The sequence below is a fragment of the Helicoverpa zea genome, chromosome 12 (assembly GCF_022581195.2).
Source record: "Helicoverpa zea isolate HzStark_Cry1AcR chromosome 12, ilHelZeax1.1, whole genome shotgun sequence".
NCBI lineage: Eukaryota > Metazoa > Arthropoda > Insecta > Lepidoptera > Noctuidae > Helicoverpa > Helicoverpa zea.
Window position 1 is genome coordinate 4,458,164 of NC_061463.1, and position 18,386 is coordinate 4,476,549.

Genomic DNA, 18,386 nt, shown 5'->3' on the forward strand with positions numbered 1-18,386 from the left:
TATAATCCGATTTCATATCTAGCACACGCTGTGTGTTACACACATCAAAATAACATCAATTTAATTTAAATAAAAATTCCGCCGACAAAAAAATACATAAAATATTTCCCAACACCTCGTTGATGTAAAACTGATACCGAATCAGAAAACAGACATCCAACCACTGGTATAAATGGAAAAGGTTATTTCAAAGTTCAAGCCCGAACTTATTGAGTGCGCGTTAAGCCGAGAGCAAAAAAAAATCGCCACAGAAGCACGCTTTAAAAATGCTTCGTACTTTCATGTATATGGCCGAGTTCATGTCTAAAGTTTGGGCGGTAACTTGAACACAAAAATACACATTAAACTTGGAACGAGCTAAAGTTTTGTATGTGTTTATTAGTTTTATAATCGGTCTGAGAATTTCTGTTTAGACGGGGTAACTCAGCTATGTTATCAAAGACTTGCCTAAACGCCCACATGATAAATGATACGATTTGGTAAACAGTGTTTAGATACACAGTCAGTTTTGGCCGCCAGAAAATAATGGTTCTCAATACTCGACACCAGTAGACAGACCAAAAGGCAAACACAGTACACGAACGCGTAAGATTTTAACTTAATGTATCAGTCATATTTATCATGATCCTAGATTATTATAATATTAGAACACATAATTCAATACTTCACCAATCTTAAAAGTAATATAGACTAGAATCGAATAATAACATACTCAGATAAAAGCCACATAACAACAAAAGCGACCAGTGTTAACTATTCTCGTCCCCAACATCCCTTTCCTAGTTAGGTACAAATAAACTGTGTCAGCTGTTTACGATACGGGTAACAACGGGAGATGATAAGAGGGTGCAGTTGTTCCCGTAGAGGGGTCCTTATTGTTGTACACTTTGAGCATCGCTTGCAGCTTAGTTGGGACCAGCTTGTAATGAGTTTCATTGTTTAGGATAAGTATTTTTATAACATACTATTATTATGTACGTTGGAGTTTCTTAGAATTTACGTGATACTATAGCCAGTAAGTTTCTCTAAAAATACAATTCGGTCAACGCTTGACACTTTTGTTTGCCACGGTTAGAAAAAGAAGGTGGTACACAAAACCTTAACAACAACAATGTTAACTATTATCCACTACACAGCATCCCTTTCCTAGTTAGGTACAAATAAACTGTGTCAGCTGTTTACGATACGGGTAACAACGGGAGATGATAAGAGGGTGCAGTTGTTCCAATAGAGGGGTCCTTTTTGTTGTACACTTTGAGCATCGCTTGCAGCTTAGCTGGAACCAGCTTGTAATGAGTTTTATTGTTTAAGATTAATATTTTTGTAACATAATATTGGTATGTTTTGTATGTATCTTGATTCTATAGACGTGTCGGTCTACAGGCTTGTGGGCAAAGCCAGCAAGACCGTCTAAAAATAAATGTTGGTCAACGCTTGACACTTTTGTTTGCAACAGCTAGAAGGCGGTGCCAAGGCGCACAAAACCTTCAGTATTTCAATCGTCCAATAAAACCTTCCAAGATCAAAGTTAACGAACATAAAATTGAATGGCACCCCTAGTTTCAGTTTAAATTCTCGACAAAGGGACAAAACAAGAAATACATGTGGGCGAAATAAAAAAAAGGGAAGTCGACAAAACACACGGCCGTTGTGTACGCGATAAAAAGAACAAAGTTCTGTAAGTGGGTTCCGTGAAAAGAAACAAAATGGTTCTCTCACCCTTGCAAATATTGCCATCGCCAGCAATCGGAATCTTACAGAGTGTATTTGGCTGTATTTGAGCTTTCACACAACATAGACCCGTCCTTTTTTAGCCAGAAATTATGCAAACCTCGCCCAAAATGTGTGACAGTCACTTTGAAATTTAAATGCTGTACTTTTCGGTCCCCAATTTTTTGGATCCCGTTTTCTTTGCGTTTTTGCTGAAGAGATTATACGAACGTATTTTGTTTTTGTCCAGTTCTTTTTCTGTTTACTCTCTATGCATTCTTCTTTCTTGAAACACGTACGTAGTTCTGTTATTGTGGCTAATTTTAATTTATTTTTTAAGTTATCTAGATTGTATTTAGTATCTTACTTGTGTAGCACCAGACGGGTCTTCTTTCAAACTTTAAAAAGAAAACCTATTGACTCAAAAAACTTTGCGAGCCTTTCTGGTAACATTTTCGTTTTGTAAGTACTTCATTAAGTCAAATAAAGTAATGTTTCCAAATGAAATGAAGTTCCCTAATTTTCTTTTGAAACTTATAATGTCCGTTTAACATTTCCTATTTGAGACCTACCACGGCAAACGCAATTATCTTACCTCAAACTTTTGATAGCCTCACTTAATTTTACTTTAGGAAATCGCCTTTTGAACGAATCAACTTTGAGAAAATTGTTTGTTTGGTTAGCTAGGGCGGAATTGTCAGTTGGTTGAATTGAAAATTAGAACGTACTTTTGTAGCAAACTTGACATTTACTTCTAATTTATTTGACTCGTATCATATCTAACAAGTGGGTGTCCCTACTTAATTTAGAATTTTGAGATAAATTAGGTAAGTTTTTTCTCCTAACTTTCAGGTACCTATCATCTAGTAACACTGTAATCTTAATAAAGATAATATTAAATGACCTAAAGGTCACTATAAGAAACAAATGAATAAAACGTTTCAACCCCACAAAACCCACGCTTTCGCTACCGTGCAGCCACTTTCGCAAACCCCTGACCTGTACCAGATTACATATATCGTTTGACAAGATAGGGTTACTTGAGTGATAACTTATCCGCCTCAATCTAAGGAAGGTTGCTCGAACATTCCGTATACATAAAAACAAAGAGGTTGTATACGAGAAGATATTTTATTTTTCTTTTTTCGGGCGTTCTTTTTTCAAACTATCTATCATTCACGCACGTACGATTGACATTTCATGGACTATGAAGTGATGGACGATGCATTGACTTAAATGTTTTTTTTTCGTACAGTGTCGTTTGTCTGCAATTTTTGGAGCTGTTGACAGTTCTGTAGAATTAAATTTTAAATTTCGAAGCGTTATTAAGTACTGTGACAAGTCATTAAACGTCTTGATTTAAAAGGTCAAATTGCCAACGTGATCGAAAGTTATTTCAATGCTAAAATAATGAGCTTTTCAAGTATCTTTTTTCTTTAATTGTTCTTTTATTTCTTAATTGACTTCAATGCTTTAATGGTGAACCATTATAGAAAAGATTCTAATAAAAAAAAATACAGACAAGTATGAGCTTAATAATAAAAAAACAAATTCTTCGCAAAGATAATTGTCTTCCCATAACGCAGTGGTTCTTAACCGGTGGTCCGCGGACCACTGGTGGTCCCTGGAGGCTTTCCAAGTGGTCCGCGAAGCTTAGCTTCGCGACGTTGCTATACGTTATCTAACTTAATTTTTATCGACTTATAATTGCGAGCGGGGGTTTTCGCATGGACGCATATCGGGTGTGTCGTACCTAGTCCCCCCATTCATGAAAATGTATGTTTGGGCTACATTTTACGTAATTTTGGTTTTGAGTCTTAAAAAATAATTAAAATTTCGCGCTCGCTTCGCTAGCGTATTCAGAAACTATATGCCCTTATTTTTGCATTTGTCAACAAACAAAAAGTTAAGTACGTTTGGGCTACATTTTACGTAATATTTGGTTTAAGTCCGATAAAAATTTCGCGCTCGCTTCGCTCGCGTATTCAGAACCCATATTATGGCCCTTATTTTTACATTTGTCAACAAACAAAACGTTAAGTACGTTTGGGCTAAATTTTACGTAATTTTTGTTTTAAGTCCGATCAAAATTTCGCGCTCGCTTCGCTCGCGTATTCAGAAACCATATGCCCTTATTTTTTTTGCATTTGTCAACAAACAAAAAGTTAAGTACGTTTGGGCTACATTTTACGTAATATTTGGTTTAAGTCCGATAAAAATTTTGCGCTCGCTTCGCTCGCGCATTTGGTAACTACATAGGCAAGATTTTCTTTATTTGCATTTGCTTACCTACACAACTGCCGACATGCGTTTAGCTTTGAGTAGAACTGACCCAAAAATTCAGTTTTTTTTTTTTTAATAAATAATAAAGAAATGAGTGCTAATTTAGGTAAACCGATGAGGTGGTCCCCGGCAAGACAAAATTTAGTTAAAGTGGTCCCTCATGTCAAAAAGGTTAAGAACCACTGCCATAACGCAACAAACAATTGAAAGGCAACAGTAAATCGTAGAAATTGATTCAGAGTAATCGAGTGACCACGCCATTATAAATCGATTGGCCGCACTCGATTCTTATAACTCACTCGGAACAGACAGTTGTCTGATAGTGCGTGCAAATTATATCGATTTAGACTTTTTTATGGCCATTGACCAAAAATAGGTAGGTAATATTATATTTTTCTTTCCAATAGGCCAAAACTAAATTAAATACAAAGTTTTAAGCCATTAAAAAAATAATTTTGTGATTAAATCAGGTTTATAGAAAAAACATTGTATTTTTTATATTTCAATTGCTTTTAATTTTAAATTGTATTTGTTTTAATTAAGTTATAAGAAAAAAAATATACGAATATAAAAACCAAGAAAAGGACCATTATCACGAAACAGAACAAGAAAACTAGAAAATTAAACTAAAGTAATAATTCCTTCTGTAATAACAATTTTCTTTGTAGACGTCTTAATAATAGGTATTGTTCGTGAAACATTGAAAGTAATACCTAATTGCTAATAATTACGTTAATTGGGTTGTCTGTTAGTGATTAAAATAATGTTGTGATGTCCTTGAAAGTTAGTTTTGCCTATAGGTTTTAATTCATTCAAAAGCGCTGGTTTTTTTTTAAGTTTAATTTATTTTCGCAAGTTTTGTTAGACATAATTTTGAGTTGACAAAGAATTACAAAAATAATAATTTTATAATCATTGCCCGGCCAATTTCAACTACAGGCGTACCGAATTTTTTGCTCTTGACAGCTGTCAATTTACAAGGAATGGTAGCATTTTTTGTCCTGACTGACAGAATAGTCAACTGCTTGTGAAATAGCTAAAAAAAAAATTCCATTTCATTTTACGATGCCATATTAAACTCTAGTCTTTAAAACCACCACTTATAAACATAGCGTCGTTTCTTCTATTGTCTTTTTACAGCTTCGTATAAAAGAGACACAAAAACGTTTCATTACACGAAATACTTCATACTCATAAACGGGTAACTCATTTTACGCTCATTACGTCATCCGCGGCGGTATTCATTGTATATTGTGTTACATTGGCAGAATACGTAATTAGCCTTTGGGATTTTAATGTTGAAATACTGCGGTATTTTATTATTCGATCCTTTTTATTACCACATAGCTATAGAAGCTTCGTTATCAATTTATTTGAGCGAATATTCAGATATTGGCAGCCATTTTCTAAGTCATCTTGTACAAAGATATCGAGAACAGTTATCTAATTAAAACTTCCGATCAAACGTCCCTAAAATTAAGCCAGAATACAAAATAAAAAGAAACGGACATAAAAAAAAGAAAAAAAAACTCTCAATGGCACTTAAAAAAGAAACAAGAAAAACTTCAATTAAAAAAACTGACGGAGATCCCTTCGATCCACTTGAAACGTCGACAGATAAGAGGTTGGGATGTAACTGTGTGTCTGACACTTTACACCGACACTTTAGAGTGACACTTAGAGCCCTAGACACATTATACACCCCGAGGTGTCGCTTTGACATTGAATACCGCAGTATTTACGGGTTGAAAGTGAGCTCAAATATTCAATTTTTATTTCGAAGGTAAGAAAAATAATGAGGGTGTATTTCTATCCCAATTTTCCCAATGGGTTGGGTTTCTGAAGTTTATTTCAACCAACCTTGTGTTGTAAATATGGTCCTGAAAATAAAATTTAAAGAATTCAAAAGTGATAATGATATGCTCTTCATAAGCTCTTAAAATCTAAGCTATGTCATAAGATTTCTGGCATGGCTTAAGGATTGCACTGTAAATACAGTTTTTAACACGCACACATATCCACGAATATTTTTCTTTATTTACCGACGTAAATGCGTGTAGGCTCCAGTTTTTGCGGCTGGACATTACAGAAATAAAACATTTGTATGCGTGCGTGCATAAAAATGTTCGATAAATCAAACGGTTGTGCAATATTTCAGTGAAAAATATTTTGTATGCGATACATTTGTAAAGCGCGGTGAGGTCACAGGGTTCGCTTTCATGACAAAGCATATATCTTCATTTGGTCGTATCATATAGCTAGCGTACTTTACTAGGTCATTGTATGCCTCAGCTCGAATCTATAGGACCAACGTAATAGAATGTGGCAAAATTTAAAATGTAGTCCACCTTTATAGAACGGGAGTCATTTTGGCGCTCGCTCCTTCCATGAACTAGGTGAGGTAATTCATTTTGTACGGATATAGAAGTTCGGTTGATATGGTCAGCACTAAAATTCGATGAAGAATGTGAAATGTTAAGATATGGACGCTTTGCTGTTCAACCTCTAGAAGCCCCAAGCTTCCAAAACTGGCTTTTTATACTCAGTTTAAAAATAGTAGGTACGATCTTAGGCGCCAAAAGCGACCAAAAGTCTTTAACTTCTTAAAGACTTTTATTCGACTTAGTTAATCGTTTTGAAGAATATTGGCTACTTTCTGCTTTACCCTCGAGGCATGTATAACATTCCATTCAAAATGATTTGAATAGTCAAAGATTATTTACCTTATTTATAAGCACTAACATCCAACGTTCTCACGAAGTGATTCACTAGTGATTTATTCGCAGTAGGGGCGAGGGTTCACCGGATTACGCAGCACGTCCAACCATTTACACCATTAATATTAAACATGCAAAAACATTCAGTATTGACCATTTACATTGTTTTCTCTGTTTGTTTTCCTACCCTTTCGGTATAAGCATTTTCATACATATCTTTTGTAACGGTATTGACAAAACTGCTCGAGTTTCGAACGTTTTTTCGGCGTACGTAGTTTACGTACCCTTTTCTAACTACATATTGATTCTCGTTTCCGATATACACAATGTGGGCAGATACTAAATTATTAATGGTTTTATGTTGACATTGAATAGTTTTATTCTATGTAATCATAGTTTTGTAACGACTAGACAAATAAATGTTACTTTTAAAGCGCTGGGGAAATAGTGAGTACTCAAATATGTCTGTGATTACATTCAATCAGACTAAAGTAACACAAAATGACTTCAGAAATAGATACCAAATAATAATGTAATATTAAAAAACCATTGTAAGGTTAGGTACCTAAGTCAATTTTATTCATGGATATTTCCTGTCATTTATTTCTGGTGAAAACATGACAAAGGAAACATGCTTGCTATTGAAACTACTACTACAACCCACGGGACAGTTTCCTAATCCCATAATCGGCTTAGCCAAGGACCGTAAAGAAATGGGGTCTATTAATAGAATGGGAAAATAAAAAAAATGCCAACTGCCAAATGTGTAGGCGTACTGCGGAAAACAACGTAATGAAGGTTTTGCCAACTTTATGAGGAAACTTCCTATTTTAAGCCTTTTGTGATCTTGCGTAGTAGCATGTCTTATTCTATTTTCATCTGTATTAAGAGGCGCTAAAACTCATTTCACATTGACACCTTTGATATCATGATTTGGTTTTGTAATCCACATAACAGCTTGTTTCTTTATTTTTGTATTTAATGCTTCTTGCACACAATGTACAATGGCGGACTTAACGCCTCTATGTGTTCTTACAATGCAATGGCGATAAATCAATTCATATAATTTTTTTCTTTGTACTGGTACATACTACCAAGTTTTTCCATCCTAAATGATGTTTAGGTATTCTACAAGTAATTTACTCAAAATAACCCACACATACAAAATTACACACTATATCAAGATTACGTGAGCAAGAAATATAGAAATATTTCCTTGACTTTATGGCCTACAAGGAAACGAAAATGAGAATTGATGTGTGCTCAATATGCGAATATATGTTTGGCCTAAATACTAACTTCAAGACATATGACCTTTAAAAATCCTTACTTATTCGCGAACAAATGTAAATATCAGCCTGACCATTTCTTAACCTGTCACAGTTCCTACATACATACTGATCTGAATGATACAAAAAATGTATGATGAAAAGTTATAATTTAAACGACATTCAATTTAATCTGTGAGTGTAATAGTTCTTTGCAAGCGATTGAGCATAGTAGGCTTATCGAACAATGACAACTCATAGCAATCGCTGATCAATCGCAACCGCTTCACAATACAATTCAAACAATCACAACCACTATCAATGTGTGCAAAAATGATAATCGTTCATATGTGCAGCATAATGCTCTAACATACGGGGGAAGGAAATATAGCGGAGATACCATAAAAAAGGTACCTTCTTGTAGGTCAAGCAACGTACGGTAGGCGTGATCAGTTACTAAAACTAACGAGATGTTCGAGATCTTTTTCAAACCAAAACCAATTTATTTCGAAAACAACAGGTTCCATAGAAAGCGTGTAAGGGACCGGAGTGCTAGTAACATTTCTCGTCCCCCGAACATCCGCATTTTGGCGCGCTACTTTCTTAGGTGATCCTGGTTCCGCTAGTCATCTGTTTTCCATGGATTGAGCATAACAGAGCTTATCGAACAATCACAATACAATTCAAACAACCGCAATCCTATCAATATCAGTGTACAAAAATGATAATCGTTCATACATGAAGCATAATGCTTCAACATAATTGAAATGCAAAGTGCGATGTTGCTCGCTACGTAATTACAACGTGCCGTGCGAACGGACGCTTTGACAAACTGTTACGCAATTAGTAGCAGTCGCGCATTACGTAATAAGCCTTCGGGCTTCCGCAAGGGAATGCTGATTGTTAGGCTACTGAGTTTTGTAGAAGATGTTGTGATAGTTTGAGGGATTTTTCTTATTTAGTTATATCAATAATAATGTATCTAATTAATATACATTACAAGAGATAATATTTGAATTGAAGTTTAGTCGATCGTTGTCTTTGAATTTTTGCATGTAAGAGGCATAATCTAAATATATAAAACTCAAAGGTGACTGACTGACTGACTGACTGACATAGTGATCTATCAACGCACAGCTGAAACCACTGGACGGATCGGGCTGAAATTTGGCATGCAGGTAGATGTTATGACGTAGGCATCCGCTAAGAAAGGATTTTGATCAATTCTACCCCCAAGGGGATAAAATAGGGGATGAAAGTTTGTATGAAACTTTGTCAATTTTAAACCGATCGGACTGAGACTTTGCATGCATAAAGCTACTATGGCGTAGGCAACCCTTAAGAAAGGATTTTGATAAATTCCATCCCTAAGGGGATAAAATAGGGGATGAAAGTTTGTATACATCTTCTTAGATTTTATGAAGAAGTCCTGATGACGAATCAGAATTTTATGATGACGTTCGCTTAAATACGATTTTGATTAATTCAACCCCCATTCAACCCCCCACGGGTGATAAAATAAGGGATGATGAAGGATGTAAAATGTATTAGTTTGAACCTATCAGTACGTAATGGAACGAACAAAATAATGTTTAGTTCTAAATGTTGAGAAGTTCTGCCTACCGCTATTAGATGGCGCTGTGCATTTTCGTCTCATTTCTGAATCGCGGTGTTAAGATTCTCCGCCAGTTAATTACCTTCGAACTGAACTGTAGGTAATCTGTTTGTTTGGTTGTACCTAATTAATAATAATACTTCTTAACGCGAGCGAAGCCGCGGGCAAAAGCTAGTTTGGTTATAAACGGCAAAACAAAAGTATAAGAAACAGTTTTTGTCACAGCCAAATAATGTTCACTGCTGCATAAAGTCCTTCCCAAAGCTGGAGGCATCTACTCATACCTACCACGCTAGGCATGCTTGTAGGTGAGCGCAGTATTTTGTAAAAACGAAGACAGGTATAAACAACTAAAAAAATTGGAAACCCGGGCCAGATCAAAAAGAAAAAGCTTTTCCTATAATACCCTTATAACATAATTCCACAACTTGACAAAATTTTCAGGTGGCCTTTAAAACTCACCACACACATCCCAGAAATATGAAACAAAATAAATACCTACTCTCTAAAGGTCATAACACAAAGCTTTATAATCACCAAAACCTAAAGGCCCAGGTACACGAGCTAAGTCTCTTTCACCCCATTTTTGTCACGGACAGTAAACGGTAACACGCTCCCAAATTACACATGGGCTTTGCGACGCAGTAATACCGCCCAGAAATTGAAGCATGTAGCTGTTATATTTACACAAAATTGGGGCGAATAGGGGCGAAACGGACCAATTTACGGTGGGGCATGTTGGTCAAGCTTGTTTTTGAATTTGAGGTAAAATTGTCGAGAGATTAGGATTTGTTTGTAGTTGTTTAAGATCAAAAATTAGGTGGAATCATAAGCTACCTGTTAAAAATCAAAATCACTTAATGTTCATATTGTTCATTCACTCTCATAATTCGATGGGACGGTAATTCGACACGACCGGTGAGAGATCAATCGTTGGACATATATTTGCTCTCCGATGCACGGGTGTATCATTCACTAACTTCGAGACTACGGGCTGCTTTGCGAAATTTTCTAAAACCCACAAAGCTATTTCAGCCCTACCCGGGAACCAAACCCGAGACCTCGTGCATATCAGTCTTGCTATACGACAACTAGGCCAATGAGGCAACTACGTTACTTATTAAGGAGAAGGTTACTTTGACCCCACCATCCACTCAACCTTTCATGAAAATGAGCACGTGTGCAGGGGCTAGTAATATCTATAAATAAGTTTTATCTCATACAGTGTTGCAAGCAATAAAAATATACGTCAGCTATGCCGTAGCAGCAGTGTTGCTACGACATAGGTGACGCAATGGTGTCACGGCTACACGTGCTACGCTGTCGTAGCAAATATCCGATATTATAATATTATGCATAGCTGTCATTTCTATTTACTTTTCATACATAAAGTTTATCAATTTGTGTGTGTATTGTTTATTTAATTTTATGGATAGCGTATTTTGAAAGGTCTGTGTATTTAAGTTATTAAACTTTAATACACATACCTTTGTATTTAAGTTTTTAAACTTAAATACACAGACCTCTCGTAAATGGTTTTTATTATATATGTAATGACAAACAGCCTTCGCAGGTCAAACCGAAATTATTTCTGGAAATTCCCCAATCGAAACTTACAGAATATACGCTGGAATTTTAAGTAAAGACAATGAAATTCAGTCATACATTAATTTCGTAACAAACTACTTTAAATGATAAAAATAATTACTATTTTCTGGTGAAATGTATGATGAAATCTTTTTGGTGTAATGAAATGGTATAATTACAATAAGTTTCCTGTGCTTGACGTATTAATTTTGGGTCCTCAGAACATTTACAAGCAAAAATACGAGTAACATTTTGAGGCTTTTACGGTGTAGCAATATTTCCCAACATTTTGTTTCAAGTTCCCGATGGTTTAATGAGTTTTCTGAGGTTCGAAAAGTTACTTCAACCTGAGAAGTTTATACAAGTTGAAACATGTATTTGTATTGAATGTCAGTAGGTTTAACTTTGGGGGAAATGTGTGGTGATTTTAACTACTTTCTTAACCGTCTTCAAAAAGTGATGTTCTGAATTTATTCCTTTATTCATGTTTGTGATATTACTGATAATATTAAGATGTTTTTTTAAAGTAGAATCGTGAGTGTGGTGTCGAATTTCCTTAACTTTTTCTTAAAATCATTATCACCAGCTTCACAAAGTACGCGGGCACATTTATTTCAATTACGAACGTGCTCAAAATCTTGCCTACAACTCGTAAGTCTAGAACGTCACTGCAGCCACACCACTCACTCACTTTCAGCACACTGAAAACTTATAGTCGGCCGACAGTTTACTCGTGTTCTTTATAAACACTTGACGCACATAACAACAATCAAGTATTTGGCCGGTATCAGACCGATTGGAAACTTTGATAGAATTACAGTCTGCCCGTGAATATGGATGCCGTAAAAGATCTTAAATAGCAGGATAAATAAATAAATATTATTAATAAAATCCGTAAAAGTAGTTATATTTTAATGAATTCAGTTCAATGATTTTTTTAAACCAATATTTTTGTCCAACCATCGGGCCAACTGTCGGTCGACTAAAAGTTGTGAGTCTGCGGGTAAACGTTTGAAATTCAAAGTGACGCCACATTCCGGGTGTTATTCCCCGGGTATTGCTGCTCCAACGTGTTGGAAAAGATCACAGGGAACAGGTTTCTAGGCCATCGCACGGAAACAACACAATATCGCCGCAGTTGACTTTTACTAGAAGCGCTGACAAGCGCTTTATGCTTTACGATTTTGTTTTATTCAAGTAGGTGACGAGTTGGTTTGGTGAATTATGCGCTGTGAATGCAGCCGCTGTAGGTTGCGGAAAGTTCAATGAAGGAAATAGTGCTATACATTTTAGAACTTTTCGAACGTCAATAAAAGATAGCCCCCGAAATGTCCACTTTTAACCATTTCTGAAAAAAGAAATAGTCATGGCAGTGTTTCAAAATGTCTTTTTGCGTACCTAGTTCAGTAAAATCTCTACAATGATCTTTCCAGTAACTTTAACAATTTTATGAAAACATCTGTTCACATAATTTTATCCACTTGACTAATTCATTTTCGTTCCTATTTTGACTTTATCACAGTTTTAAATCATTATCCTACCTCTAACATCTTATACGCTTCCTGCAGCTAAATCTGTTTGCGTTTGTAATGAGCCTTCTCATTCATTTTCATGCAGCGCACCCACTTAGTTTGCAACAACGACGTTGCAGGATATTAGGATTGACACAAGACGGGAAGGAAAATTGTTTATGTGCATACTGCTAATGATGTATGCAAAGGAATATAATTTTCTTAAGTAATAAATAAAACAACTGAGAATAGAATAGAATATCATTTATTTACATAAAACATGGTATACAAGATGATAACTTAAAATATAATTGACGAACATACATGTTTTGCTACATAAATAATCGTGCAAATCATACGAGCAAACCATATGCACGACTTAGCTGTTTTCTATTATGTACTGTGTCGAATCAACATGAATACGTACTATGGACAGGTAGTTGAATTTTAGTTCCATTTGTAAAAAATAAACTTTTTCTTTCGAACTTTAGTCACATTTCATCCCATACATGCCAACACAGCTCACCTATAAAAACCAACAGATAATCCGTAATAAGTCACGCATTCTATACAAAAAGTTACTAACTTCGATACGATACGCGAATATCTTTTCACGAAAATTCCTAAACGTTCACACACGATTAGGTGCCTCCCGAACCTTACAATGACCCATATTATTTGTATTATATAAACACACAATTACTAGCACAGTTTCTTTGTTACGTTAGAACTATTTACCCTAGTATCTGGGTTATCGAGCTCCTTGCCTACAATACAATGTCAGACTGTCCCCTCCCTTCCGATCCCGTAGCTTTGTATCGACAACAGGTACATTGAATATTATGTTCAGACACAATTTGCATAAAGCAATTTATAGCGGCATTGTATTGGTTACGATTAATATCGGTCGTGTAGTGTAACGATTTATTACGTTTTCTTTTTCATAAATGTAATAAAATACTTATATTTATGCCTGTCTTAGATATGTTTTTGGCTGTCTCGCCAAGTTTTTCGTTCCGGCTAAGTTCTGCAGTAACGTATTGATTGCTCGTATAAAAGTATTTTAGTACCATACGCGGAGAGGATTGACAATCAATGTTGTTTTACTGCAACGATAAAATAAAAATATACGTTCTAAACATTGGATGGCACTTGCGAAAGGTATTCGTATTTTTGTCGAGTAAAGACAGAAAGTGCGAAGAAGAATTTTGTACTCGCCTCCAAAAACAATAAAAATTTATGAATAATAAAGAGATTGAACCAGACAGTGTTAGACTTAATACCTAGGTTTAGAACCTCGGAGTGCAGTAACAGGATTACCATTAAATTTTCATGAATCCCAACACAAACGAAGGTAGAACATTTCGGCAATAAAAAAGAACTTGCACTTTTACAGCTGGAATTTTGTTTTTCTTTATGAATTTATAAAGTTTTTTTTTTTATTTTCGCTTAGCCGAGAGTATTCCATAAGTATGTGAGTAGTACTCATACCATCAAAAAATAGGATTGACTGGTTCAACTCACCCACTATCATATATATGGTAATAGTATCACTATCATATAACTCACTATCATATCACTATCATATATATGGTAAGATATGGTAATCACCGAAACGATGCGTACTATTACATTAAAATTAAATAAAATTGTTTTTGTTAAATTGAAAAAATGTGTTTACAATTGCAAAAGATTAAATTAACTATTCTTTTGTTCCAGATGAAAACCAACAAGCCTTAAATAAAATGAAAGGTACACAAAACCGAACTCTCAAACCTCGGACTCAGTGAAGTGCCAGTGACAATCGAGCATGAGGTGATAAGTGCCAAATACAAAATGGCGATGGTAATATCGCAGACGACGAAGGCTGCTATTGGTGGGTTCCTGGCTCTCATGATCTTGGGAGCCGTTCTTGTGGTTGGTGCAGCTGTGGGCTGGTTCGACCCGAAGAGAGAAGATGAGGACACGCCCGCTAAAGTCAGTGCTAGACTGCAAGGCAGAACTTCTTTTGTTACACATCGCGCTGTAAGTATATCTAGGTCTTAAAATTAGATTAAGCATAAATGTGTCTGTTCCATGAATTGTTGTATTCGAGTATTCTAGCTAGATCATGCCCCATGTTGAGTTAAATGTTAACATATATGTAACTTTACGAGGTATCCAAAACCGACAATGATCCCCTTCCCCAACTAACAATCACAGACCAAAAACTACCCCTGTACAAAGTAGTTAATTCCTCTAATTTATTATCCTAATTAGACCCACAATACTATCCGCAAACTCGGCATCATTATTATTTTAGTTTTCAAAACTCGGCAGCGCCATCTCTATTTCCATTACGAACTCACATTTCTGACAATTTGCGTTGCACTGGGAGTTATCTAAAAACTTTTCCAATTATCTCAGTTTTCCATTTATTTAGATAAAAGGTTTCATTTCACGAATGACGCGGGAAAAATGTAATGTTTCAGTTTTAAAAAGTTTATAATTATTATAAAGCGCTGTCTTGCTTTGTTTGACGCTAGACTCCGAATGATGGGTGGAGCGAAATGAATTTTACGGATGTTTTGAGTCAGACAATGTGGGTTAACGTGATGAAGTTTGTATTGTATTTTCTGCTTTTATTCTCAACTGCTCGGTTTAAATATTCCGCTTATCTTTGCGGTTTCGTGACGAAATTTTATTTCAAAGTTTTATTTCTCTGGATAAAGTGGGATTTTAGCATAAATGACGTTATACTGGAAATGGAATTAATTTGCAAAAGTTTGAATGTAATGCACACTCATTATATTTATAACATGAAAAGCCTTATTTTTTCACCGTAATCATACATCAACCATACATTTTCGTTCTTAACATAATAGAAAAACTAAAAGCATATAAGGCAAGAGCTTGTTTGTTTTGAAGAAGAAGTCTGTTTTTACCTTTACTAAAGTCAACACATTCGCGTCTCCTACTAAAACGCGTCAAACGATTATTCTTCCCCAAGGTTGGAGAAAAACAAAAACAATGAGCTCAGACGGAGGGAAGATGTAAAAAGTAAAAATAGCTGCAGAGGAGTGACGGATGCGCACTCATTTACAAGTAAACCCTCAAAATCCTCAAACAAAAACATGTTTGAGCATTCCCCAGATTGTATCAAAACATTGTGTTGGTTTAAAATTTTCCCTTTTTTTTACTTAGCACTGTTGGTTTTACGTAAAAACGTGTGGTCGTGAGGTTGTATACCACAGGCGGAATAAGTGGAATATTTTTAGGTACAAAGCGCTGAAAATTCTCGCTTGAAAATAATATATTATTCGGTTATGTTTCCTTAGGTAAGCCTCTGTTAAATGGTTGTATTTTTTTGTCTACTAAGTTTTTTTTGGCAGATAATATTATATCTCAGTTGTACCGTAACATACTAACAACATGAACAAGTCTAATTTACATACATAAATTATAACCGCGTATACAATTTTTGCGAAAAATACAAAATCTTAGATGAGAGCCAAAATGGTTTCCGTAAACATCGCTCAACAACCCTTGCTGTTTATAAATATATGCAGGAAGCCATTAATATAGTAAACAAAAAACAATATGCGGTCGGAATACTCCTGGACATGACTAAAGCATACGATAAAGTCCAATTCAGCATTCTACTGGATAAATTATATAAAATAGGGATTCGTGGAAAAGCACACAAATGGTTCACATCATATTTAAAAAATAGGGAACAATATGTTGAAATAGAAAGTTGCAATCCTGACCTTAAACAAATAATAAATATTAGATCTGATAAAAAAATCATAAACGCATCAATACCTCAAGGCAGTGTCATTGGATGCCTACTTTTTTTAATCTATATCAACGACCTCCCGAAGATTACAAAAGAACCATGTGTACTATTCGCGGATGATATATCACTGCTAACTGCATGCGACAACACGGTCGGTTTAAATGAGCGGCTTCAAAACATCTTCGATAAAATTGCAGAATGGATGAAAGATCATTATCTCGAAATCAACTATGAGAAAACTAAATTAATCACGTTCTATCCATATCAAAAATCTCCCTTAGAAATAAACTTCACAACTAATGGTACAAAAATAGAAAATGTCAAAGAATTCACATTATTAGGAGTAACTATAGATACAAACTTAAACTGGAAGACGCACGTAAAAAACATTCGATCAAAATTATCTAGATTCGCCTACGCTCTCCGGGAAATCAAAAAGACCACCGACTTTCATACAGCTTTAACCACTTATTATGCCTACGCATACGCATGGCTTAGCTACGGAATAATATTGTGGGGTAATAGCACAGACACACCTTCCCTTTTCACTCTTCAAAAGAAACTAATCCGTATCCTAACTAACATAGACCAAATGGACAGTTGCCAACCCTATTTCAAAAAACACCAAATACTTACCTTACCATGTATATACATTTTAGAAATATGTAAATTTGTGAGAAACAACCTTACTTTCTTTACCAAACGTGGAGACAAGCATACAAACAGATCTCTAAGACATAGAAACAGATTAATGTTACCTACTTCAAACATGACCCTACATTCGAATAGTCCATATGTCATGTCAATAAAAATATATAATAAGATTCCAGAAACCCTAAAAAAAGTAACTAGTAATATATTATTTATTAAAAAGTTAAAACAAATACTCATAAATAAAGCATACTATAATATTAACGAGTACATGAATGATAAAAACTTAAAATAAATAAATAAACAATATATTTGGATATATATGTATATATAAAATAATAATAATTTCAAAACCCCTAATATAAAACTATACAAGTACTATAATATAATAAACACATCTATTCTCTTTAGGTATAATAAAAACAATAAATAATATATAAAATAAGCATCACTCTAACTAAATTACTTAAATAAGTACAACCAGAATGAAATAAGCAATAAAAATTTTAACTCATACATTCCGTCTAATATAAAAATAAAATAGTACAATAATAACATTTATAAAACTAGCTTCCTCCTCTCTTCTACGTTGCCGTGCCCGACGGGGTCCATAATGTAACAAAACAACATAATTATGTAACACCATCACGAAACTTATGGAGTGCAATAAAGTATTGAAGTATTGAAGTATTGAAGTATACATGCATGACGACTTACCGAGGGAACAATATCCCATGATCCTCAAAAGTAGATTTCCGGGGACCCGTAATCCTAAAAGAGGTGATTAACCCTCTTGTCCATCCACAACAAGGTTCTGAATTGAACGAACTCAATTTCATACAAAAACACTTGGCAAAACCCTTAGGTGCAGACGTCACCTAATTACGAGCACACAACATATTAAAATTGCTCTTGTAAGTACTTACGAACCTCCCTTAATAGGAGTGCGAGATCGCTTGTACAGACGCCGACAAAATTCATAGATAATGAACAAGATACTGTAAGCGAAAACTCCTTTCTCCACGTTCCACATTCAAAAAGTAAAATACCCGCCACACAAAATGGCCGACCGTTTTTAAATAAAAACAAACGCTAATTAACATAAAACACAAGAGTTTAAAATTTTCGTACCGCAACCTGTATCGGAGATGGCACAATTTGATTTTATTTTTGTTAAATAAGAGATTTGAGGTTTAGGTAAATTTTGAATCAAATTGGATTGGATTATGGGTGTCGGAAATTGTAATTAGAATTTTACATTTTAGG

The 18,386-nt window shown here is 34.9% G+C and overlaps 1 protein-coding gene across 1 annotated transcript in view; it reads left to right on the forward strand.

The window, feature by feature from the left end:
* Positions 1 to 18,386, forward strand: part of LOC124635315 (collagen alpha-1(III) chain-like) — a 67,155-nt gene that overhangs the window by 9,909 nt on the left and 38,860 nt on the right. Inside the window, exon 2 of the mRNA XM_047171186.1 lies at positions 14,411 to 14,716. Within this exon, the coding sequence (XP_047027142.1) occupies positions 14,528 to 14,716 (189 nt within the window). The 5' untranslated portion in view covers positions 14,411 to 14,527. The remainder of the gene's footprint in view (positions 1 to 14,410; positions 14,717 to 18,386) is intronic.